At 39.0% G+C, this 27,319-nt stretch overlaps 1 protein-coding gene across 2 annotated transcripts in view; it reads right to left on the bottom strand.

Moving 5' to 3' along the window:
* LOC126336429 (protein dopey-1 homolog) overlaps positions 1 to 27,319 on the bottom strand; it is a 341,808-nt gene that overhangs the window by 218,951 nt on the left and 95,538 nt on the right. For both annotated transcript variants that reach the window (XM_050000134.1, XM_050000125.1), the window contains exon 12: positions 20,350 to 20,597. In XM_050000134.1, coding sequence (XP_049856091.1) covers positions 20,350 to 20,597 — 248 coding nt within the window. The remainder of the gene's footprint in view (positions 1 to 20,349; positions 20,598 to 27,319) is intronic.

Here is a 27,319-nt window from a genome sequence, read left to right as displayed (position 1 = left end):
AAACCCAGAACCTCTCACAGAAGAACCCCAAAAGTGCCCCATTTGTGACAGAATACTTCCCGGGACTGGATCAGACCTTGAATGTGGCTCTTCAGCAGGGATACGACTTCCTAAAATCCTGCCCCGAAATGAGATCCATCCTTCATGAAATCCTCCCCACTCCACCAAGAGTGTCTTTCTGCCGTCCACCTAACCTTCGTAACCTCTTGGTTCATCCCTATGAAATCCCCAAACCACCTTCCCTACCCTCTGGCTCCTACCCTTGCAACCGCCCCCAGTGTAAAACCTGTCCTATACACCCTCCCACCACCACCTACTCCAGTCCTGTAACCCGGAAGGTGTACACGATCAAAGGGAGAGCCACGTGTGAAAGCACCCACGTGATTTACCAACTGACCTGCGTGCACTGTCTTTCAACAACTTCTTTGCCTCTGTACTTCCACCTCGACTGACATCTCTGCCCTTACTCTTTGCCTTCAAATATGTCTGCTTGTGTCTGTGTATGTGCAGATGGATATGCGAGTGTGTGTGTGCGAGTGTACACCTGTCCTTTTTTTTCCCCTAAGGGAAGTCTTTCCGCTCCCGGGATTGGAATGACTCCTTACCCTCTCCCTTAAAACCCACATCCTTTCGTCTTTCCCTCTCCTTCCTGAAGAAGCAACCATCGGTTGCGAAAGCTAGTAATTCTGTGTGTGTGTTTGTGTGTTTTGTTCATGTGCCAATACTTACCAAGCGGGAAAGCGCCGGTAGATAGGCACAATGAATAAAACACACAAACACACACACAGAATTTCGAGTTTTCGCAACCGGCGGCTGCTTCGTCAGGAAGGAGGGAAGGAAAAGGAAAGATGAAAGGATGTGGGTTTTAATGGAGAGGGTAAGGAGTCATTCCAATCCCGGGAGCGAAAAGACTTACCTTAGGGGGAAAAAAGGATAGGTATATACTCGCGCACGCGCGCGCACACACACACACACACACACACACACACACACACACACACACACACACACCTCCATCCATGGTTGCGAAAGCTCAAAATTCTGTGTGTGTGTTTGTGTGTTTTATTCATTGTGCCTATCTACCGGCGCTTTCCCGCTTGTTAAGTCTTGGAATCTTTGTTTTTAATATATTTTTCCCATGTGGTAGTTTCCTCGATGGTGGTTTTGTCAGTATGCAATATCTCCTGCATTATTTAATCAAAATTAACGATTCAGATATCATTTTCAAAATTTCATTGTCAATGACAAAAACTACACATATAATTTAAAGTTATTCTTTCCATTCAAAAGCTTTATTTTAATAACATTTTTACAAAAAATATGTAGAAGATGTCATCTACTGATAGTCTGTTTAACTACCATGTAGGACAGCTGCTGTAGATGGGCATGTACGCTATTACACAATTTCGGTCATACACATCAATATAAGAAATTCAGAATATGCCATATGTTGACAATCTAATTTTACTATTATGCACAACAGCAGTTGGGGATGTTTACTTTCTTCAAGCAACTGCATGAATTAAGTGAATCACATCAATGTTCATCATTTCAGGTAAGTACCATTTACTTTTATAATTGAGTTTATAGCTTAATTTAACTTTTAAATCACAGCAACTGAAACATTACAATACACGTGTCCTAGCCCAAATACCACTAATCTACATCACAAGAAAAGGTAAAACAAACTTTCACTACTGACAATAGTTGTTTCCTATTAATTTTTCTTAACAAATGAATAAGTATTACAAAAAAAGGTAAATACCTGCTAACTTTTTTCTTCTGTATTTAAGGTTTACACGAGGAAATGGGACACAACATGCAGATTGAGAGGGAGACCTCCAATAAGCGAGCAGTCCTTACCACTAGAACACGTCACAGACCACAAAAGAAGAAATTCCAGCCTAAGCGATGAACAAAGACAACTTCGAATTCAGCAAGATATGAGAAGTTCAGTGCAATCGCAGACAAGACTGAGTCAATGCACTACTGCAACAATTAGTCCAACAAAGAGACATTGTGTCATTCTCTAACCTAATTCACCACTATCAAAATATCAGTGCAAGAAGACAACAGCATAAACTTTCAAAAACACACTGTTCTGCCCATCGTCCCCCTAAAGACAATGAAGTACAAACACGGTGTTGGTAACATGGCCCAAATGTGGATACACTGCTCTGCAACGTTGTTTGCAGTGGAGGTCAGTGACAATTCAGCTACCACATGCTGCAACAAGAGAAAGGTTAAAATAGAGTCCATTAAAATTTGTGAAGAGTTTCAAAGCCTCAAAGTGTAGAATAACAACTATACTAAGAACCACCCACGAAATATCAGACAATTTAATAATGCTCTGGCATTTGCTTCACTTCAGTTTATCTAGGTCCAAACTCCAAAAATAGTGGTTCACATTATTTTAAAATACATGGGTAACTGTATCATATGGTAGGAACTCCTGCCAGAATTGCATTTTAGGATGGGCTCTCCATTATAGATTTTTAATACTGTATTACAATATCGCATGGAGAATAAAGCCAATAGAATCTGTTGCAGGTTAGTAATGGTTACATTGCACACAATTCCTGATTCACATAATCCTTGCCCACATATAACATATACCTTACAATATAGTATTTTCAAATACAATTCACTACTAGCAAAGCATTTCATTCTGGAAGATCCAAGGCACCCAGTCAGTAACATTGCTGCTGTTTTTATCACTGATGACAGATCACCACCAGGCAATTGATTTTGTCATCTATTCTAGAATAACTGGTTCACTTACTGCTATATCTTGCTTGAACCCACATTCTGGTCCAATGTGTTTTTTCTATATGGTGATTCTGAAAGGACTATAGGTAAATCAGATGTTTATGGTGCTGCATTGAGAACAGTCACAAAGTAGCTACAGTGGTTCAAATGGCTCTGAGCACTATGCAACTTAACTTCTGAGGTCATCAGTCGCCTAGAACTTAGAACTAATTAAACCGAACTAACCTAAGGACATCACACACATCCATGCCCGAGGCAGGATTCGAACCTGCAACTGTAGTGGTCGCTCGGTTCCAGACTGTAGCACCTAGAACCGCACAGCCACTCCGGCCGGCTAGCTACAGTGCTACTGCATATAATGATATTGCATTTTTGCAATGAGACTAATATTTGTAACTATTCCTCAAAATTCCTCAAATATAATACCTTTTATTAATAAATACTTGCATTTATTTATTTATTTCTCCATTACTACATTACCTTTCACTAACCAATCAGGATAGAATGCAAATTATTCACAGAGGTCAACTAGTAATATTTAAAGCAAAAAATAAAATAAAAATAGTGGGGCTGTCATAAAACAAGAAACTGGAAAAGGTAAATCAAAGATATGGGTGGAATAATAGAACATCCTTCAGAATTGGCGAATTTTATAAATTAATATTGCTCTGGTACTGCTCAAAACAAAATCTTCCAAAAACCCACATGACCTACACAGGAAACACAATGATGTTGTTTCTCACAACATAGCTTGAAAACACACAGACAATTAAAAAATAAGAAGTCAGCAAGTAAAGATGGGGTTCCAGCCTCTGCTCTGAAGGCATGCATAGAGAGCATACAAGCCACGTTAACAAACATAATAAATGAGTTCTTTAGTTCAGATGGTTTTCCATAGTACCTAAAACACCCACAAGTTATGCTCTTACTAAAGAAATGTAATATGAAGAGTATTGAAAACTACAAGCCAGTTTCACTAGAGTCTGCATTCTCAAAAATAACTGAATTAATCATGAAAGACAGACTAATGAGTTAAATGAATAAATGCAACCTTCTTAATGAAGCACAGTTCGTATATGTGAGTGCAGACTCTCCTGGCATCTACTGTTGGTGAAAAGCTCTTGGATTCCCAGGTGGGTAGTAGTGTTCAAATAGTGTGATGTTTCAACGAGTGTCATACACATCATTTTCCGGCGAAGACCACTTCGCCAAAAGATGATGAATATGACACTTGTCAAAACGTGCAGTATTTAAACTGCCACCAACCTGGAAAAGCACACCTTGGTTTCCAAAACGGGAGAGAGACAATATCGGTCATTACAGAGGTCATGAAAGTAACTGCCCAGACAGCTGCATGCATTATCATGTGGCTACCAGGATTCAGAAGAAGAGGGGGGGGTGGAGCGAAGTAGGGGGAGTATTGGGGGGAGGGAAGTAGGGGGAGTATTGGGGGGGGGGGGGGGATAGCATAGCAGGCAGCAGGGAGAGCTGAAGCCAGATCCGATCCATGATGAAGGCTGATGTGCCAGCCAGCCTGAATCCCATCTCAGTTACTTAATCCTCAAATATTTCAAAAACATTCTCCTGGATACCACTAGATGCAGACAGTTGGGATGCACTCTGGCGGGGGAGAAGAGAGCAGGGGCAGCAAGGAGGACATCCAGTTACACTCAACCAATAATGCTGCTAAATTCAGAGTAACATGCCAACCCTGTGAAGATAAGGGCAGGAAAAAGTAGGATGACTGAGTTCCTAAAAGTGATACATGATGCTCTTATCAAGAATGACTGTGTTACAGACACTTCTTAGACTCAGGCTTTTGACATGGCTGACAACAAAATACTATTAAACAAGCTAGAAGCACAAGTTGTGGTTCCGGTCTTATTTGGGAAACAGTGTACAAAAGGTAGAGAGGGTTCATGCAGCTGCCGAAGATAATTTTATAGTAAAACAATTGTCTGACAAGAAACATATAAACATAGGTGTTCCTCAGGGAAGTGTATTGGACCTAACTTTGTTCTTAATATACGTCAATGACTTTCCAGATAGTATACCACATGGGGAAAAAAGTCCTCTTTGCTGATGACAGCAACATCTTACATACAGATAAGACACCGGAATGCCTATTAGAGAAACTAAATGAAACCTCACAGATGTTTAAGAATGGGCAGTGTATAATAAATTGCAATGAATATTCAGAAAACAAACAGTACTCACTTCAACATAAAAAGGGAAAACAATCCTCTCACATTAAACGTAGATGATAAATCTACATATTGTGGAACTAACACAAAGTTTTTTTGGGAGAAATAGTGATTGTCAATTAACACAAAATAAAAACACAAAGATGTTAGCAAAATGAATCTGTTGAGCATGTTTTGCTCTGAGCTTTCTATCAGGAATTCATTACATCCGATGTCTTGTGATGACATACTATTCTTACACACACTCAACTCTTAGCTATGGCGACCTTATTTTGGGGATCAAGACACAAAACATGGACAATTTATAACTGTGGAAAAGGGCCATAAAAATAATAACTAGAAGTAGTACTCAGGCTTACAGAAAAGAAATATTTTTAAGAAGCCAGGTATCCTTACTGCACTAAGTGAGTACATCCACCAATCTATTGTGCATATCAGGGAATATGTTACTAAGAGTTTCAATAAAAGGTCTATACAGAGTTATGTGACAAGAGTGATTTTGGGCTTACATTTACCAAGGAAAAAATGAGTAAAACTGTATAACACAATATGGGCTTTCTGAGCCAAAGGCTCACTCTTATGCTCTTGATGACTGCACGACACAAAGCTATAAGCCTCGTCTGAGACCACGAACACAGACATTGGTTGTTGACGACTGGAAACATTTTTCTTGATCGGACGAGTCTCGTTTCAAACTCTATCGGGCGGATGGACGAGTATGGGTATCAAGACAACCTCATGAATCCATGGACCCTACATGTTGGCAGGGGACTATTCACACTGGTGGAGGCTCTGTAATGGTGTGGGCATGTGCAGTTGGAGTGATGTGGGACCCCTGATATGTCTAGATACGACTCTGATAGGTGACATGTAAGTATGCAACCTATTTGATCACCTGCATCCATTGTGCATTCTGACAGACTTGGGCAATTCCAGCAGGACAATGCGACACTCCACACATCCAGAATTGCTACAGCGTGGCTCCAGGAACACTCTTTGGACTTAAAACAATTCCACTGGCCGCCAAACTGTCCAGACTGAATATTATTGAGCATATCTGCAATGCCCTGCAATATGCTGTCCAGAAGAGATCTCCACCCGCTCCTATTCTTATGGGTTTATGGACAGCCATGCAGAATTCATGGTCTTGAATTCCCTCCAGCACTACTGCAGATATTAGTAGAGTCCATGCCATGTCATGTTGCGGCACTTCTGCATGCTCATGGGGGCCCTACATGATATTAAACAGGTGATATATATCTCCATTGTATTATGATGACAAATCCTATATCATTGTAAGACGATCCCTGGGTGAATTAATAAATACACAGTCAATCAAAAGTGCTGTTTGCAAAATTTCAAGAATGTGGCATCCAAACAGTGTCAGGTAATACAAAGGATGTGCATAATTAAAGTTCCAGTTTCAAACCACAGTAGAAAGAGAATCACTGCCCAGAATGACATCAAATTTGAACAGCATATTATTGATGTAGGGGGGAAACGACAGGGAACATAAAAATTTAAAAAAAAAAAAAATTAATGAATTTTTTACCAATAAAGGGCCCTCTAAGCCTCTTAATATTAATGGGATCAGCTATAAACCACAGACAGACTGCAACACAATATACTTTGAGTTGTACAGTACACCATCTGTACTGCTCAATGGGCATGACTGCGTAAGTTCAGCAGTCAACAGTTGTGGCACTATTAGTTAGACATCCCCTGTGGCTATGTCATACCACATTAGATGGGAAAAATCAGTTTCTAATTGTCCTGAGGTCAAAAACTGCATAAAAAGCAAAATTACATTGGCTTTTAATTGTCCTGCAGCCAAAACTGATATAAGAAGCAAAATAACATCATTTTCTAACTGCTGTGAGACTTGCGCAAGACATATTGCACATGATGTCCACCCCAGTTTCTGTCCCAAGTTGAAATCAATAAACTGCGCATCTACAACAGATCAGAGGGTAAGAATACATTGTGCAGTGCATGCCTTCAATTCAGCTATATTTGTAATTGGAGCAGCACTGAATACAACAGCTTTCAGGTAATGCCTCAGTCAGAAGCCACACACGTTAAGATCAGGTTATCTGGATGGCCACACCGTAGAGAAACGGCGGTTGATAGTTCTAGCATTTCCGAGACGCCTCCGTAGCAACCACTCATTGGCTGTGCACTGTGCCGAGGAGTGCCAGTTTGCATAAAAATTAACCTACCCACAAATCCATACTGTTGAAGGTTTGGAATGATGATGGTGCACAAAAGACTCTTGCAGCATTTACCACTGATAGTGCAGGTAAAAAGACCTGCAGGACTCATCCCCTTGAAAAAATACGGCCCTATGATAAACAACAGGTCAACCCATACACACAGTGACCTTTGCAGAATGACTTGATACTGGTTGATGTGTATGTGTGTGGATTTTCAGTTGCCTATATTCTGCATACTGATGTGTCATACTGACATGACAATGGAGAGGAAAATGGGCTTCTTCTGTCCACAGAATGTTCCATGGCCAAACATTCTCCAGTTCCATGTGAGCAATAAATTTCAGAGTGAACATTTGTCTTGCTGGAAGATCAGTTGGAAGCAGTTCCTGAACGTGGATGAATTTGTGTAGATAGCAATGCACGATGTTTTATAGGATTTTATGCACCATGCTCACAGGCATGGCCACCGTTTCAGCAATTCCCCATACACTGCATGTTACACCCTACCACCTGACTTTTCCTGCAAATGCAGTGGCCTTACACCTGACAGATGTAGGATCAACTGCTTTCCTCCTTCTGCCACACTGCACTTCAAACGAAACTGTCTTTTCAAATTTCATAATCATTTTCTCCAACCCATAGCAGATGCTGGACCAATGCCTTTTTTCACGCTCCTGAGCACCCAGAACTTCTACTGGGATACTGGTTTACAATGACCATTCTTGTACAACAGCTTCACCAGCAACGTGCAATCCTTCATGGAGACAGTCATGTTGGGTGTCTTGGATGCAACCTGAGGCCGCGTGCCAAGCTGTCAGTCGGTGTCCATATTCTGTCACTTACAGCACCATCTACTGGTCAAATTTACATTTTTTCCCATGATGTTTCCCCCAGCATCAATAACATGCAGCACTAATCTGATATTATACTGAGCAGCAGTTCCCTTTCTAGAACATTTTGTAACTGGAACTTTAATTACAGACATGAAATATTGTATAAGTCATACAAATATTGTGTAATGTTAAAATCAGACAAGTGTGAGCTCTTGTACAGTAATTTTAAGCTGACACAGCCTCTCAAATGACTCTTACAGAAATTTCCCTTCCACATACCATTTGCATAAGAAAAGGAAAAGAAGATCAACCATACTGCTGAACTTTTCATTTTCCAAAACACTAAGAACATCAGCATGGAAGAGAATAAAAGTAGACGCAGAACATATAAACATATTACATCTACATTTACCTCTACATGGATTCTCTGCAAATCATATTTAAATGCCTGGCAGAGTGTTCATCGAACCACGTTCACAATTCTCTATTATTCCAATCTAGTACAGTGTGCGGAAAGAACGAACACCTATATCTTTCTGTACGAGCTCTGATTTCCCTTATTTTATCGTGGTTATTGTTTCTCCATATGTAGGTCAGTGTCAACAAAATAATTTTACATTCGGAGGAGAATGTTGGTGATTGGAATTTCATGAGAAGTTTCCATTGCAACGAAAAACGTCTTTCTTTTAATTATGTCCAGCCCATATCCTGTATCATTTCGGTAACAATCTCTCCCATATTTTGCGGTAATACAAAACATGTTGCCCTTCTTTGAACTTTTTTGATGTGCTGCATCAGTCCTATCTGGTAAGGGCCCCCAGCAGTATTCTAAAAGAAGATGGACAAGAATAGCGTAGACATCTCCTTAGTAGATCTGTTACATCTTCCAAGTGTCCTGCCAATAAAACACAGCCTTTGGTTAGCCTTACCCACAACATTTTCTGTGTGTTCCTTCCAATTTAAGTTGTTCGTAACTGTAATTCCTAGGTATTTAGTTGAATTTACGGCCTTTAGATTTTACTGATTTATCATGTAACTGAAGTTTAATGAATTCCTTTTAGCACTCATGTGGATGATCTCACACTTTTTGTTAGTTAGGGTCAACTGTCAATTTTTGCACCATTCAGATATCTGATCTACATCAAACTGTTGTCCCTTTTTGATTTGTTTATGAAGAATGTGATTCCAATTGTCTTTAATAAAATATTCAACTACAAGATTTTGGAACTTAAAGTCCAAACAAATATTAATATAGTATCTACTCACCATATAGCGGAGATGCTGAGTCACAGATACACACAACAATAAGACTCTCACAATTAAAGCTTTGGGCCATTAAGGCCTTCATCAACAATAGACGTCACACACACACACACACACACACACACACACACACACACACACACACACGCACGCAAATGCAACTCACTCACATGACTGCAGTCTCAGGCAACTGAAAACACACTGTGAACAGCAGCACCAGTGCATGGTTGGTGTGGCAACTGGGTGGGGATAAGCATGAGGCTGGGGTGGAAAGGGGGAGGGATAGAATAGTGTGGATGGTGGACAATTAAGTGCTGCAGGTTAGACAGAGGGCAGGAAAGAGGTGGGGAGGGGGGGGGGGGGGGGGGGACAGAGATGTAAAAAAACTGGGTGTGAAGGTGAAATGACAGCTGTATAGTACTTGAATGGGAACAGGGAAGAGGTTGGATGGGTGACGACAGGGACTAACGAAGGTTGAGACTAGGAGGGTTATGGGAACATAGGATGTATTGCAGGGAAAGTTCCCACCTGCACAATTCAGAAAAGCTGGTGTTGGTGGGAAGGATCTATATGGCACAGGCTGTGAAGTAGTCATTGAAATGAAGGATATCATGTTTGGCAGCAGGGAGGTTCACTTGTTTCCTGGCCACAGTTTGTCGGTGGCCATTCATGTGGACAGACAACTTGTTGGTTGTCATGCCTTTATACAATGCAGCACAGTGGTTGCAGCTTAGCTTGTAGATCACACAACTGGTTTCACAGGTGGCCCTGCCTTTGATGAGATAGGTAATGTTAGTGACAGGAGTGGACTAAGTGGTGGTGGGATGAGCCATGAGGTAAGGGGTTGGGAGTAGGGGTTGTGTAAGGATGCATGAGTATATTGTTTAGGTTTGGTGGACAGTAGAATACCACTGTGGGAGGGGTAGGAAAGAGAGTGGGGAGGCCATTTCTCATTTCGCAGCACAACGAGAGGTTATTGAAGCCCTGGCAGAGAATGTAATTCAGTTGGTCCCATCCTGGGTGGTACTGAGTTACAAGGGGACTGCACCTCTGTGGCCAGACAGTGGGACTTTCGGAGGTGGTGGGAGACTGGAAAGATAAAGCACGGGAGATTTGTTTTTGTACAAGGTTGGGAGGATAATTACGGTCAGCGAAGGCTTCAGTGAGGCCCTCAGTATATTTCGAGAGAGAGGGACTGCTCATCACTGCAGACGCGACAACCACAGGTGGCAAGCCTGTACAGAAGGGATTTCTTGGTATGGAAAGGGAGGCAGCTGTCGAAGTAGAGGTATTGCTGGTGGTTAGTAAGTTTGATATGGACAGATGTACTGGCATAGCCTTCTTTGAGGTGGAAGTCAACATCTAGGAAGGTGGCTTGTTGGGGTGAGTAGGATCAGGTGAAGTAAATGGAGGAGAAGTTCTTGAGGGTCTGGGGGAATGTGGATAGGGTGTCCTCACCTTTGATCCAGATGGCAAAGTTGTCATCAATGAATCTGAACCAGGTGAGGTGTTTAGGATTCTGGCTTTTTAGAAACGATTCCTCTAGGTGGCCCATGAATAGTTTGGAATAGGACGGTGCTATGTGGATGCCCATAGCCATACCCTGTATTTGTTTGTAGGTAACGCCTTCAAAGGAGAAGTAATTCTGGATGAGTATATAGTTGGTCATAGCGACTAGGAAGGATGTTGCTCGTTTGGAATCTGTTGGGCATTGAGAAAGGTAGTGTACAATAGCAGTAAGGCCATTGGCATTAGGAATGTTAGTGTACATGGAGATGGCATCAACAGTGACAAGCAGGGTACTGTATGGTAAAGACATGGAAATTGTGGAGAGTCAGTGGAGGAAATGGTTGGTATCTTTTATATAGGAAGGTAGGTTCTGGGTAATAGGAGGAAGGTGTTGGTCTATGAGAGCAGAGATTCCCTCAGTGGGGGCACAGTAACCAGTCACAATGGGGCGGCCTGGGTGGTTAGGTTTATGCACTTTAGGGAGCATGTAAAAGGTAGAGTGGCAGGGGTGAGTAGAGAGATGGACTCCTGGGAAAGGTTCTGGGATGGGCCTACGGATTTGAGTAGTGACTGGAGATACTGCTGGATTTCTGGAATGGGGTCACTGTGGCAAAGTTTGTAGGTGGAAGTATATGACAGCTGGCGGAGGCCTTCTGTCAGGTAATCCTTACAGTTCAAAAGAGCAGTGGTGGAGCCTTTGTTCACGGGTAGGATTATAAGGTCAGAATCAGTTTTCAGATGGTGGACTACAGTTCTTTCCACGGATGTAAGGTTAGTTTGCATGTTGAGGGATTTGGGGAATGATAGTGAGGCAAGGTTCGAGGTTAAAAAATTCTGGAAAGTGGATCACCCCCATTGTCCCCAAATCACCCCCTAGAAACTAATCCTGACCTGCAGACATTGGCTCCATCAGTCGAGGAGAAGCCTCAAGACTAGTGGCCTGAATGGAAGCGTCAAAGCTCATTACTTTGCTTGCATTCGAATTTTTATACTGAAGAAGCTTCTTTATTTTGGACATCGCCCTTTGCTTGCAAAACATTTATGTAATTCTCAAAGTTAAGTATTGTCATTTATTTTTCGTAGCAAGACTGATAAATATGATTTGTTTAAATTGTTGTATAGTGATCCGAGAAAGCAGGTTTCCTAGACACCCCATATTCAACAACTAGGCAGGATTCAACATTTGGCGAAGAGAGTTGAATCCTGCCTAGTTGTTGAATATGGGGCATCTAGGAAAACTGCTTTCTCAGATTGCTAGACAAAAATTTAAACAAACTGAATTAAAGATTTTTATTGCAAAAAGTAAATTACAATACTTAACATTGAGAATTACATAGATGTGTCACACGCAAAGGGTGACACCTGAAATAAAGAAGCTTCTTCAGTATAACATTTCTAATACAAGCAAAGTAATGAGCTTTGATTCTATTCAGGTCATTAGTCTTGAGGCTTCTCCTCGACTGGACCACAAACAGTTGGGCACAGTGCTTTCGTTCTCTTCACATAGAGGCCGTTGCTGTCGCCTTGTCGTCCTGGAGAGGTGTTGGTCAGCGAGCAATTGTCTGACTTCTTCTCAGAACCCTCTCTGGTCTACAACTCCCGGCTGATGTGTTGGTGCTTGACTTTATTCCGTAACATGGACTGAATGGTGAAATGGAGGTTTACTCATCTCAGTTCTCAAATAATTTCATTTTCTACACTGAAGACAAGTCAAGACTTATAATGAAACATTCTTTTAAAGAGTAATACAGAACTTTTATATTATTTTAGACATCTTACTGTGATATAGTCATATATTCACCACAGTTTTCATAGTCTGTAAAGAAATGTAAAATTATCTTTTTAAAACTATGGAACAGTCCATTTTCCCATAACCTCCCACTGATGAAAAAATTAACTATTCCTTGATGTCTCAGGATTTCTCCTATCAAACTCTTACTTCTTTTAGTCAAGATGTTTCATAAATGTTCTTTTTCCCCATTCAGTCCAGTTCTTCTTCATCAGATGTCTGATCTACCCACCTAGCCTCCAAAGCCCTTCTATAGCAAGACATTTACAAAGCCTCTATTCTCTGCTTGACTGTGATGTTCGTCACCCACGTTTCACACTTTCATAAAACACTACAGTCTAAACAAATATTTCAGGAGATATTTCCTAACACTTAATTTATATTCAACACAAGTGCACCCAGCAATACTTTGCAATATGGGAATTAGATATACATCCTGACCTGACAATTCAGATTCTGCGATGGTATTCTACTCAAATGCCAAATCCCCCCCCCCCCATTCCTCTCACTGACCTTATCACTTGTTGACAGTCACTGCAAACTAAACCTTGAGTGGGATTTGAGGTCACTTTGAACGAATAGGTAAACTGGTTGGGATCACTGGTTACAGGATATGAAGAGTATGAGAGAGATCTTTCCAGCTGCTGGATCTATGAGGATAGTGGGTTTAATGATAGTATTTCACAGTTTTAATCTGCAGATGCATAGTATTACAAACTTTCGGACAATTCAGATTCTGCGATGGTATTCTACTCAAATGCCAATTAAGGCATAAATAGAACTTTAATGTATTCTGTTAAGAAAACAAAACAATACACTGTTATGTTTACAATTTCTGTTTAAAATTATATACAAGGAAAACAAATATAAATGGGATAAATAATCTGTCTAATAGTTCAAATGCCCTGTTACAACAGTTAAAACTGACAGTGGGATAGAAAACAAAACTGAACTGCACATTTTCACAGTACAGCTGAGCACCTTCTTTCTCGCAGTTGGTTAATAAAAATAAAAAAGTATACTGTTGTTAAAATGAATATATTGCCTATGTCTGTCTGGTTGTTTATTAGAATTACAAAAATTATCAATTTTTGATGATATATTGACAGTATAATGTAATTGGATAGATGAAAAAATCCACTTACCAAGTAGTGGCAGGAGAACACACGTATTCCATCCGGTAAATCTCCCATGACCCTGGGTTCTGGGTGATTTTTCCAAATTCTACCCCTTTTTCTAAACCTCTTGAGTCTTTTCCCTTGACCCTTCTTTCTTTTCCAGTTCAACCCTTCTGCCAGAGGAAGGGGCCACTGGCTCTGAAATCTTGAATATGTCAACTTTTGTTTATACGTGTGTTCTCTTGCTGCCACTTCATAAATAGATTTTTTTCCTAGTCAATTACACTATTTGGTTGTTTATTAGAGTATCATGTAAAAATCTTAAGGGGAGTTAAATGTAAAAAATTTTTTCACATTTTCGGATTTTTATCTCAATATAAAATTTGCGATTTTCCGAATAAAATGATATATGTATCACTTATAAAATCACATGGGAAATATTTTATTTTATTTTTTAAATTTAAACTACATCAGTTGAAAAAGTTAAAATTTTTACGTGTATTATTTCAAGATCTAACAAAATCTGCAATTTTTTATGTAGAAGGCTGTGGATTGCTGTGTTATAAAGGTTAAATTACGTGTTAGTATCAGTAGCACTGTCAAAAATAGTATCATATCGTTTCATAGTATAAACACACATTGTATGTCGAAGTGCTAACGTTTTTCCGAGGAAAAGTTATGAATAGATTTATTTATTGATTGATTTATTTAACCTGGCAAGATTAGGACCATCAGGCCCTCTCTTACATCTAACCAGGCATTCTACTTATTTTACATTCATATGTTTTGGTAGGCATGTTAAACTACATCTAGTACAAAAAGTGAAATAAACAATTACAAAGGCACACTTGGAAAAATACATACGTATATAGTTTATATTCGTAGATGGTAAGTACTGTTATAATTAGACATTATTAAAGAGACAGATTTTAGATAGGAGTGCTAGCAGCAGGGAGTATGAGGTAGACTTATGGTAAAGGGATGAGAAGAATAGACATGATGTATCATAATTAAGGAAATATAAAGGAAAAGAAGATTGCATGGTTAATAGAGATAGACAAAGGGGAAGAAGAGAAAGGAGCAAGATAGGAGACACTAGCTTTGCTATTTGACAGAGGAGAGGATTGGCCTTGTAGATTAATTTTGTGGAAATGCTATGAGGATGATAGTAGGAAATGCTTCAACTTCTTCTTAAAAAACAGCAGGAGATTGAATTTTGCGCAAGGTAAAGGGCAGTTTGTTCCAGAGGCGGACAGCGGTAACTGAGAAGGAGATTGCAAAAGTTTTTGTTTTGTGAGTGGGCACAGTTAGGATACCAAACAAGAGTGACCCCGTGCTTCGATTATGATGGGATGAAAGGTGTTTAATCTCTGAAGCAAGATACTGGGGTGCTTGCGCGACAAGGAGTAAGTGAAGTAGACACAGAGTGTGGTAGTCGCGCAATTTGTCAGGCCGCAGCCATCCTAGCTGGGAGTATGAAGTACTAACATGATCATATCGGAGAATGTTGCAGGTGTAACGCACACTGTTTTCTGATATGGTATTGACATACTGTCGAGCAGAATAGGAGGCAGCCGTTCACGGAAATCTGAACTTATTAATTTCTGATGCACTATCAAGATTACTTGTGTCTTTTTTGCATTTAGTTTAAGCCCCAGGTTTTTCGCCCATGTCACTACTGAAGACAGATCATCATTCATCTGAGCGATTGCAGTGTTTATATCTTCAGGTCTGACGCTTAGGTAGAGGTGGAGGTCGTTGGCATAGAAATGATATTTACAGGAGGACAGAACCGACAAAATATCGTTGACATATAAAGAAAACAAAAGTAGTTCTAACACTGATCCTTGTGGCACTCCCAAGGAGACGTATATCCAGGACGATTTTTCATTTACGCGGACAACACATTGCTGTCTGTCTTTTAAGTAGCTTTCAAATCATCTCATTGCACTATCTGAGAAACTAAATTGTTGTATTTTTCTGAGCTATATGTCAAAGTTAACAGTATGAAAAGCTTTGCTGAAATCTAGTAGCGTCAATATTGTTGCCTTTCGGCTGTCAATGGCATATTTCAGGTCATCAGTTACTTTAATTAGAGCAGTGTTTGTGCTGGGATGTTTACGGAAACTGAATTGAAATTTGGCATATAGGCTGAATTCATTCAGGTGTTCAGTGATTTGATCATGAATAATATATTCAAGTGCTTTGGAAACAGCAGGCAGTATACGAATTGGTCGGTAATCACTAGGCAGTTGCGGGTTTTCGATCTTAGGGATGGGTCAAATTATGCTTCTTTTTCATGCAGTGGGGTATATTCCGTTCATGAGGGAAAAATTAAATATGTCACTTAAAACAGGTATTAAGATATCGGCAACATTCTTAATCATGGTTATAGTGATACTGTCATTGCCTATCGCGTCAGAAGAGATTCTCATTATTGCTTTTCTTGCCATATTTATTGTTACGTGTTTTAGGTGGAATGTATCACTGTCAGTTATCCAGGCAGGGGATTCTTGTGGATGGTAATTATCAGTCGTGTGGGTATTCAGAGGTGCAGAGAAGAATTCATTTAATTCTTTATCTGAGACATGGAAAGCTGTTTGCCTTTCCGACCCCCGAGCTACGTAGGTTCTTCCATAGAGTCGTGGGCGTCAGATCGCTGCATACAAGGGAGTGAGGGTGCCCGATTTTAGCATTGCAAATGCACTGTTTCACTCTGTTCCATAGCTTTCTATACTCTTCGAAATGCTCAGTTTTCGGATCTGCCTTGAAACGCCTGTGGGCAGCATCCCTATTATTCATCATTTGATGTAATTCAGCTGTCAGCCATGCAGCAGGAGATTTTCTTATGCGGATTGTGCATACAGGTGCATGTTTCTCATAGAGGGCAGTGAGTTTATCACCAAGTTCATTAATTTTGCCATTGATTGTAGGTTCTCTGATTATTTGATGCCATGAGATTTCTGAGCAATCGGCTGTTAGAGCATCAAGGTCAATACGTTTCATGTTGCTACAAGTTACGTAACGCGATTTCACCCTTGGAGGCTGCACAGAGTAGGCCAGGAATATTACATTATGTGCTGAGAGGCCTGGGGCCGAAGTTTCACCAACATCTCTTACTTTGTCAGTCTTTTTCGTTGTGATTACGTCCATAAGAGTATGACTGTGCACCGTATGGTGAGTAGGTTGTAATGGAAGAATGTTCATGCTATTGTAACTAAACAATCTTCTTAGGTTTACTGCAGAGGGCATGTCTCTTAGTGGGTCTATGTTCAAGTCACCTATTATAATGACATGTTCATATTGACACTGAAGTGAATGTAATTCTGACTGAAAGGAACTCATTGAGCTTATTTTTGGTGGCTTGTACACGACAACAGTCAAGAACTTCCGAGATTGGCAAATCTCTCAAAAAGTAAAGTATGACACCAAAACAAAGTGTTTTTAAGAAACATGGGTTTCATGGTAATAGCTTTTTGAATAAAGGGAAACATTGTGTTCAACATGTGAAGTTACAGACAATGAAATACAGACATTGAAATACAGATAAACTCATCAGAATCTAGGGAAACAACCATTAGAGCTTCTCAGATGAAAATAAAACATTGTGATACACAGTTTTCTCAAAACGAAAGTGTTGTAAATGTTAAGTTAGGTTATATTCTGACAGATTTACACATGTTAACAAGGGTGTCAGGTGAATGTGTGTGTTATAAAATATATGGAGGGCCAGTAAGATTACATGAAGACAGGGAGGTATCAAATGAACTACTCAGGAAACTTAATATTAATTGTGCAAGTTGTAAATATATTCATTCATTTTGGAATTCTGATAAGAGTAAAGACAATTATTTTGACGTAAATGTTATGTGGTTTTTTGGATTGAGAGCTACTGGCAAGGGACACACTGTAACAGAAACAATGTGTGCCATGATGAATATGCCACGTCCGCCTTGTAAAATCAACAAGTATATAGGATTTATTGAAACTGCTGTGGAATCTGTTGCGTGTGAGTCAATGAAGCATGCTGCAAACAAAGCTGTTGAAATAAATGATGGTATGACTGACATACCAGTAGCTTTTGATGGCACTTGACAGAAGCGTGGCTACAGTTTTAAGAATTCTGTTGCTATGGTGACAATTGTGGATACAGGAAAGACAATAATGTTTGGTTAAAATCTGGAAATCTGTTATAAGTGTAAATCAGGGAATGAAGAAGGGCACATCTGTGACAGAAATTATTAAGGAACAAGTGGTGGTATGGAGGCCTCTGCAGTTATTGAAATTTTTAGTCGATCTGTGAATGAAAGGGGAGTTCTTAGGTGTTGGAGACTCAAAAGCATATAACAGTGTAGTAGCTGCTCAGCCTTATGGTGATAAGATTATCACAAAACTGGAATGTGATGGTCATGCCCAGAAGAAGATGGGCACCAGGTTGAGGAAGTTGAAACAAAGTTTGAGAGACAATAAACTTTCTGATGGTAAAACCGTAAGAGGCAGGCTGACAGACAAAATGATTGATGAACTACAGCAGTGTTATGGGATGGCCATTAGAAGTAATACTGAGGATTTGTTGAAAATGAAGCAGGCAGTGTGGGCTACCTTCTTCCACAGACTGTCAACTGAGGAAAAACCAGTGCACCACCTTTGCCCTCCTGGACCTGATTCATGGTGCAATTACCACAATGCCCAGTACTCAAACAATTCCATCCTAGCAGCAGTCATGGATAGCATAAAACCTATTTACAGAGACCTGACAAATCCTGATTTACTGAAGAAGTGTCTGCATGCTCAGACTCAAAATCCCAATGAGTCGCTCAATAATCTTATATGAACTCACTTACCAAAAAATGTTTTTTTTGGAATGTACACACTAAAGTGGGGTTAAGTGATGCTGTTATTGCTTGTAATTATGGCAAAATTAGTGGGGTGAAAGTGCTACAGCATATGGGAATTAATCCTGGAGCGAACTGCATCAGAGAACTTGAACGGATAGACAAGGTTCGCATTGATAAAGCAGAGTATGCAGCACAGATGGCAACTAAGCAGTCCAGAAAGAAGAAAAGAAGAAAAAACTTGAAAAAAGATCAAGAGGATGATATATAGTATGGTGCGAGATACTTCTGAGTGACTAAAAATAATAAAAAAGATTTAGCATATTAAGTGAGGTATAGTCTTCTGAAACTTTAGAAGCCGTTCCTGAAAATTAACATTTTCTGTTTCATTTTTGCCTAAATCTCAGAAACCACTGCGAGTAGAGTATTCAAATTTTCAGGGAGTAATAACATACATATCCTGAGTCTACTGAACTATAAGATAATAATCTTGTGTATAATTAAAATTATTCAGGATAGGCAAACACTACAAAGGCATCGTGTGACTGGTTTGTGGAAACAGGTTATGTGTGGCACACCAAGAGGAAGGTCAAGGTCCCTCACAGGTGGCAGGCCACACTGTGGAAACCGCGATGGGGGAAATACACATGGATTCCGAGGAAGTCCTCAAGGAAGGCAAGCTTGGAACTGAATGTTCCTCAGCCTGCAGTATGGAGAATTTTTCAACGGTGACTGCAGCGCAAGCTATACAAGTTGAAACTGCTGCAGGTGTTGAGTGATAGTGACAAGCAGAGATGGTGTGAGTTCTACACGGCAATGATGAACACGATGGAAAATGAAGACTATTTTCTTGACAAGACAGTGTTCAGCACTGACTCCATGTTCCACCTTAGTGGTAATGTTAACCACTACAATGTGCAGATATGGGGTACACAGAAACCGACTGAGGTCTTGGAACATACATGAGACTCATCAAAAATGAATGTCTTTGATGCATTGACTTTCATCAAAGTGTACCAACCATTTTTTCCATGAGCCGACTGTCACTGGAATTACATATCTAGATAAGCTGCAGAATTACCTGATACTGCAACTTCTGGAGAACTCTGGTGTATTCACTTTACAGCAAGTCGGGGCCTCTTCTACATTACCTCTAAGAAGTCACAGTGTACCCATCTCACACTGTTCCTTGTTGCAACTGACAATGTGGGGACGTAGCTTGCCCTTCGAGATCTTCTGAGCTGAAACCATTAGGCTTTTGCCGTGGGGATATGTTAAAGACAAGGTGTACATCCCTTCATTTCCTACAACTATCAACAGACTTCACAAACACATCAGAGATGTGCGGGCTGAAGTAGATGCTGGCACGCTCTACAGCATCTGGGAAGAAATTTCATGCAGATGGAATATCTGCCGTGCAATAAGAGGAACCCACGAGTATTATTTGTAGAAAGAAACTTGATGTTCTGTCAATTTCAGAACTGAGAATACATTATTTAAGTATGCATATATCCTGTGTTATTTTATGTTACTCTTATGTAATTAATTTAGAATCACCATGTATACGTATTTATATTTATGTTCAACAGATGGCACTTCAATAGGTCTATAAAAACATCCATGTATTTGAATCTAATGCTACATCAAAATTTCAAAGCAACTGGTGAAGAACTTCCAGAGACATAAGGTTTTGAACAAACATACATTTACATTTTCATTTACATAGATTAAAAAATTCATATTTTCTTACCAAATCTCTTCTTGATATTGCTTCCTGTTTCATATAAGTTGAAAAATACACACAACTGTTACATACCTGGACTGTAATTGTGTGATGTTCAAGAAATGTCACATCCCATTGCCTCAAAAGAGGTTTCATGACAACAGAAACAACACCCTGTTGGTCCAAATGATCTGTCACTTCATCTCTGTGAGTCTGTGATCGCAACAGCGACATTAGCTCAAGCAGAGTGGCAATGGCTGTTAGCTGCAATGCTGGGGCATCCGCAAGATAGCATGCACAAACGACTAGAACTTGTAGCCATTTGGGAAAGTTTGCTAATCCTGTGTACAAAAATATGCATTATGAGCAACACTTGTTAGCAAAAACTCTCTTGAAATGCTATAAGATCTGTTAATTGTGCTTCAACATTTCTTGCTTAATTTACATTTTAAATATACAGAAGCTAAAAACTATCAAGAAACAACCATTAAAAAAGGTCAATGAAAATTAGTGAGCACTAAAGCAAACACCTGAAACATGATGACAAAATTTAACATCTTTACAAGACCCAGTATTATTTTCTTCATTCATTCATTGTGTTTTGTATATCCAACCCAGAAAGAAAATCTTCATGGAAGTGAAAAAAGTCAACCTACACACGAACAAGAGCCAAGCAAATCATAAAAGCTTAGTCTGTTAACTGAATTTTGTATACACTGAGTCTTGTTTCCAGTAGCTTATCACTTGTATTGTAGCTTTACAACAAGCACTGCTCTGTTCCATGTAACAAACAGAACTTTTCAATCCTTGAATCTGGATATTCAGATAATTTGTAGAAACAAATTGATAGAGTATGTTTTTAATTTTCTTTTGAAACGATTGGGAGTCCGAATTTCTTGGTCTGTGTTAGATGAGACCATGTTAAATGTTTCTGCATCAGTCTGCATAACACCACTCTGAACAGTTTGTAAGAAAGTACAATTCTACATCAAAATTATTTTTGTCTTCTATTGTGATTTTGTGTGTTACAGTTCAGTTGAAACTGATTTTTATTGTCAGCAATAAATATCATTAAGAAGTAAATGTGTTGGAAAGTGAACAAGAATTCCAAGACCTTTATAACATCATTCTCATCTTTGTTCAATCTCAGCAGCACATTTTTAACTAGACTCCATGCTTAAATCACTCAGGATCACCTTCAGGTCCAAAACAAAGTAAAACTAAATATGTATAATCTAATACCTTACAGTAAGTAGAAAAAAGGAATTCTACATTGTTGTTGTGGTCTTCAGTCCTGAGACTGGTTTGATGCAGCTCTCCATGCTACTCTATCCTGTGCAAGCTTCTTCATCTCCCAGTACTTACTGCAACCTACATCCTTCTGAATCTGCTTAGCGTATTCATCTCTTGGTCTCCCTCTAAGATTTTTACCCTCCATGCTGCCCTCCAATGCTAAATTTGTGATCTCTTGATGCCTCAGAATATCCCCTACCAACCAATCCCTTCTTCTAGTCAAGTTGTGCCACAAATTTCTCTGCTCTCCAATTCTATTCAATACCTCCTCATTAGTTATGTGATCTACCCATCTAATCTTCAGCATTCTTCTGTAGCACCACATTTCGGAAGCTTCTATTCTCTTCTTGTCTAAACTATTTATCGTCCACGTTTCACTTCCATACATGGCTACACTCCATACAAATACTTTCAGAAACGACTTCCTGACACTTAAATCTATACTCGATGTTAACAAATTTCTCTTCTTCAGAAACGCTTTCCTTGCCATTGCTAGTCTACATAGGTATAGAATTACGTAAGTAGTTGCATGAGGAATCACATATCAGAGTACTCTGTTTCACAGTAGCAGTCATTGTTTTAAACAGGACATGTTGGAAAGGAGATGATGGGTGGGGTGGGGTGGGGAATGGGAGGGGTGGGGGAGGGTACTAGTGAGGATGATTTGGGTGGGGGGTGGGAGGAAGGAAGCAGGGAGGGGATGGTGAGGATGCCATGAGTTTAACAAGAGGGGTCTTGTTACAATTATGGAAGGTATAATTATGTAAAAACTCTAGTTAAAATATTAATAGTGTAAAACAATGGGTATGTAAAATGTAAATGACATAAAACAGCAAAATTATAAAATGGAGTGAGCAAGACAGAGAGAGGGTGGAGGGAAGGGTAGTGGCAGGGACACTATGGGTTTAAAAAGAGGAGATCTTACACTAAAACCACAAAAAGTCAATTACATAAAAAACTTTCTGTTAAAATACCGGAAGTGTTGACTGGTGGATGCATAAAAATGTCAAAAGGGATAAAGCAGTAAATTATAAAAGTGGAAACGAAGTAGCTCACATTGAATTAGTGTCTTCAGATATTAAAAGTCTGAAACTTTTAAAATTTGAACCCATACAGTCTTTCTCTGAAAGTATTATAAATTGTATAATTTTTTTTGTTAAAATGTTAAAAGTACAGACCAAGAATAAAGAGTATAAATTGTGAAAGAAATAAAGATTGTAAAATTACAGAAAAGGAATTATGTAGAGGAGCTAGAGCTGCATGAAGTTTCATTAAATATTATAAAGTTTAAAAACAGTGAAAGTATAAAACCATAAAAAAGTGTAAAATTATAAATTATAAAATTGAAACTATGTGTAACAACTTAAGTTACAATATTTGATGAGCACCTTCTGGCATCAAAGCACGTTGGCGGAAATACTGATACACATTTGGAAGTGTTGCACAATGAATCTAAGGGACACCTGCTGACAATGTTGGAAGAAACTGTGCTTTTCCACACCATCTACAAGAGCCTGGCAACACATAAAATCAGCAGACTGATTTTACTAACAATGCAGTTTTTTATAAACTTACAGAGCCTCTTTCAATAGCCTGCCTCATCATAGCACACACAAGATCAATAGCCCCAGTCACCTAGAAGAGACAGTGACTGCACATCAAGTTCACACACTGTCCTGGCAGCAGGCCAGTGTGCAGAGTGGCTTCCATACATACTGAAATACTGCGCATGGTACAACACCATCAAATGGGAGCAAATTCTGTTAATCATATCTGTCACATCCTATAACTTCATTTTCTACATTATAATTTGTTGTTTTACACTTTTTATGGTTTTATATTTTCCATTTCTTTAATTTGTAATATTTAATAACACTTCATGCAATTCTAGCTTCTCTACATGATTCCGTTTCTGCAATTTTATGGTCTTTGTGTCTTTCACTAATTACACATCCATTGTTTTACACCTATACTTTTAATTAATATTAACAAAAACTTTTACACAATTTAGAATACTTTCAGAGTAAGACCTTAAGCCTTTATACTTTCAAAGTTTCACATTTTTAATATATTATGACACTAATTCAGTTTTAGCTGCTTTATTTCCACTTTTATAACCTACTATTTTATCCATTATTACATTTTTTAGACATCCATTGGTCTAAACTTCTGATATTTTAACAGAAGGTTTTTTACATAATTGAACTTTTACCACCTCCCCATCCCTCCACACCTCCTTTGCCTTGTTTCCTCTCTTTCAACCCTCTCATTAAATTCTACAATTTTACTATTTTACCTCATTTACATCTTACATGTCCATTACTCTACAATAATTAACAATTTCATGAGAATTTTTACATAACTATATCTTCTATAATTTTAGCAAGACCCCTCTTATTAAACTCATGACATCTCCACTGCCTCCTCCCTACTTCCTTGCCCTCCACCCCTACCCCCACCTCCAACATATACCTATTAAACTCAGTACTCTGATATGTGGTTCTGAGACAGGCTGCTGACACAAATACTTAAATAAATTCTACACTTATGCAGAATTCCTTTTTTTCTAATTATTGTAAAATATTAGATGGTACATATTTAGTTTTACTTCGTTTTAAGATCTGAATTTGATATTCGCCGAGTAATCAAAACCTGATGCAATTAAAAATGTGCAACTGAGACTGAACAATGTATGAGAATTATCTCAAATATCTTAAGATAAATATCTTATCTACTGACTCTCATGAGGCAAATATGTCAACTATAGTGAAAATTCCAAGATCCTTCAAAGAACTTCTGCAAGCTGTACAGTTATCTACGTTATACAATTCTTATTGTTTGCTTCTACTGAATTAACCATTTTATTTACTTTAGGTGCACTGCCCCATAAGGTAATTCCTCAACACGGCAAAGAGTGAAGTACACAACTCCATTTTAGTCTGTCATCCAACTGGAGCCCAAAGAATTTTACACAGTGTGTTTCATTTTGTGTAAGTACATGATGAAAGTATACTGAACAACAGTATCAAGTATTTTTTTTATTTATTAAGTGAAGTGAAAACTATGTAAGGAGGATTTTCTCCATTATGACAAGTGCCGGTGTTCTCAGAGTAACTGCCTGCTAAATGTAAGCGAAGTCTGATAACCAAGAAAAATTCAAATAAGCACAGAACATTTCTAATAATGCAATCGTATTATATCCTACAAAAATGTGTTTTCATATGAATATTTAATAATATTTAGTAATAATAATAATAATAATAATAATAATAATAATTTTATTTATTCTTTTTTTTATTACAACACAACTGGCAACCGTGACAGGACTAAAGGTTTGGTTATTAGGGAATAGTGATATATGCGGTGCCACGTGGAGATCTCAGTGCAGCTTCACCTAGCATGAAAGATGGCAGGTGTTCTAAAAAGTATTCTTCCTCATATACAGGGCGAGTCAAAAAATAAATAAATAAAAATGTTATTACTATTAAAATTTGGAGTATGTCAATTAACATCTACTTCTGGCAGTAGCAGAACATTTTTGCTTGTTTGAAATCACATAATATTAGTCTTTGTGAAGTTAACACTTCAACAGTTACCTACAAACCACTTGTACACCTGTTCGACTATTGCCTGATCTGTATCTACTGAGCTTGAGTTTTGACACTTGAGTAAAATGTTTGTCTCAAGAGCAAACATCACAGTTTTTGGACTGACCTTTATAGTTACTGGAGGATCATTTATTTATATTAATAACAAGAGTGAGTTCAGAACTTATCACATGTTATCCGTGTTCTCCTCTCCAACCCTGCTCTTATGTCAGTTTCATACAGTTGACACAGACTGTCAATGATATTCTATGCTTTGTGTTATGAAGATAAAACTCCATCCACGCAAAGGAGATGCCAGTGATATTTTAACAATTTAGTTTGAAAAGTAGAATTTTCTGATTTGCACAATCAAAGGCTTTGGAAAGGTCAACAAATATCAAACAGGAACTACTGCAATGTCTCTCATTTAGCTGTGCCAGGATCTTATTTGCAAGGTGTTGCTTCCTCTGTGAAGAATTTTTTAGGAATGCCAAGCAGAGAGATGGGTAACAAGCTCTGTCCATATAAATAAGTTAGCATTCTATCATAGGTCACTTTCTCAAACACTTTTGAAAAAAATGAATGGAACGAAATAGACTTGTAATTACAGATGATTTGCTTAACTTTGGTTTTACACACTAGGGTTACTACAGCATATTTAAGCCTGTCAGAAAATATTGTCATATATACTGGCAATGCAGTGCCTGAAGGTGAAGGCAGGAGCAAGATCTGAAAGAAACTTACAAGCATGAAGCCTTAATTGAGTGAACGGGGTATGAGGAGGGTATGAACATTGCACAGCTAAACAATATGGACATAAGCAGTGCTCTGGTACCAAATCTGGAAGCCTCCGGTATATAAACAATACACTGTTAATGAAGGAGACACATACCAGAAGAGCTCAAAGGGACACAGTTGCCTTTGTGTCTTGAGGTATAGAGCACACATAGCCATAAATACCACCTGGTGCGCAATGTGGAAGCAGTTGGCAGTATCTATGAGCACAGTCCAAGGCTACAGGACATAGCTGAAAGGGTCACTGGGATCACTGACTTGAAGTGTTTGCTTCACGTGTGAAAGAGGATACTGCAAACACACATATAAGACTACTGTGTGTCATCCGTGCACATGGTGTTAGACATGAGACAGTCAAAGGGACTCCCGTGTCGGTCGAGCCTCAGGCTAAACTCAGAACTTGCTCATGCTCTGCTGTTCCATACTTAACCTTCTGTACCTCCTCAATGGGAACTTTGGCTTTGTAATGAGGTAGCTCTTGTACCCCCAGACATTCAACCAAGTGAACACTAAAAGTAGTCAACTGAAATTTAGCCTTGTTTGTATTACCTTGTCCAAATTTTCTTGATCAAGTTTCCTAATTCTCAAAATATTCAATCAGCTAGTCATATTTTACATTTTTAGTTGGATGAAACGAGCTCTTCATCCATGCCCTAAAGGCTCAAGAGATGTCAATTGGCCACCATGTCATACCCTGATACGCAGAGTCATGCGGATTGATATGCAGTGTCATATGGATGCCATATGGAGGGGCAAGTGGTCAGCACACCGCTCTTCCAGCCATTTTGCGTCTTTCCAGACTTTGTAACTCCTACTTCTCAATCACATAGCTACTCAGCTAGCATCATAAGACTGAATTCACCTTGTACCACTCCTTCCACCAAGGAAAGACCCTTGGCAGTATTGGGAATTGAACCCGGGCCCTCCACATGGCAGGCATCTATGCTGACCACTCCATTACAGAGATTGACCTGTAGGACAAATCTTTTCCGGTGTATATCCAATGTCAACTAACATCTACACCAGTCTCTGGAGGTAACAATATGCTTGAAGTTACTGACTGACCACAAAGATAGCTGAATGGAAGTCCTATCAAGTAACTACAAGACTCACTATTATATAACAAATGCCATCATGTTCAACAGAATGACTACTTATTAGTAAACTGATGGAATTTTGTAATTGTCTTGGGGATAGTATTTCTGATACTGATGTCTGTTCGCATAACGTACCGTGTCTGTACAAGTACATCAAATGGATCTGAAAGATTGGTCATTGACAAGAGCAATGATTTCTGTCCTGTGAAGAAGTAATCAGTGAATTCCGTAGTCAATGATTTCAGAGTGTCATCATTTATGCTAGAGATATTTTCTGGGGACTCAGATTCA

The sequence above is a fragment of the Schistocerca gregaria genome, chromosome 1 (assembly GCF_023897955.1).
Source record: "Schistocerca gregaria isolate iqSchGreg1 chromosome 1, iqSchGreg1.2, whole genome shotgun sequence".
Lineage (NCBI taxonomy): Eukaryota > Metazoa > Arthropoda > Insecta > Orthoptera > Acrididae > Schistocerca > Schistocerca gregaria.
Note: the sequence above shows the minus strand (reverse complement) of the source record. Positions and strands in the feature narration are given on the sequence as shown.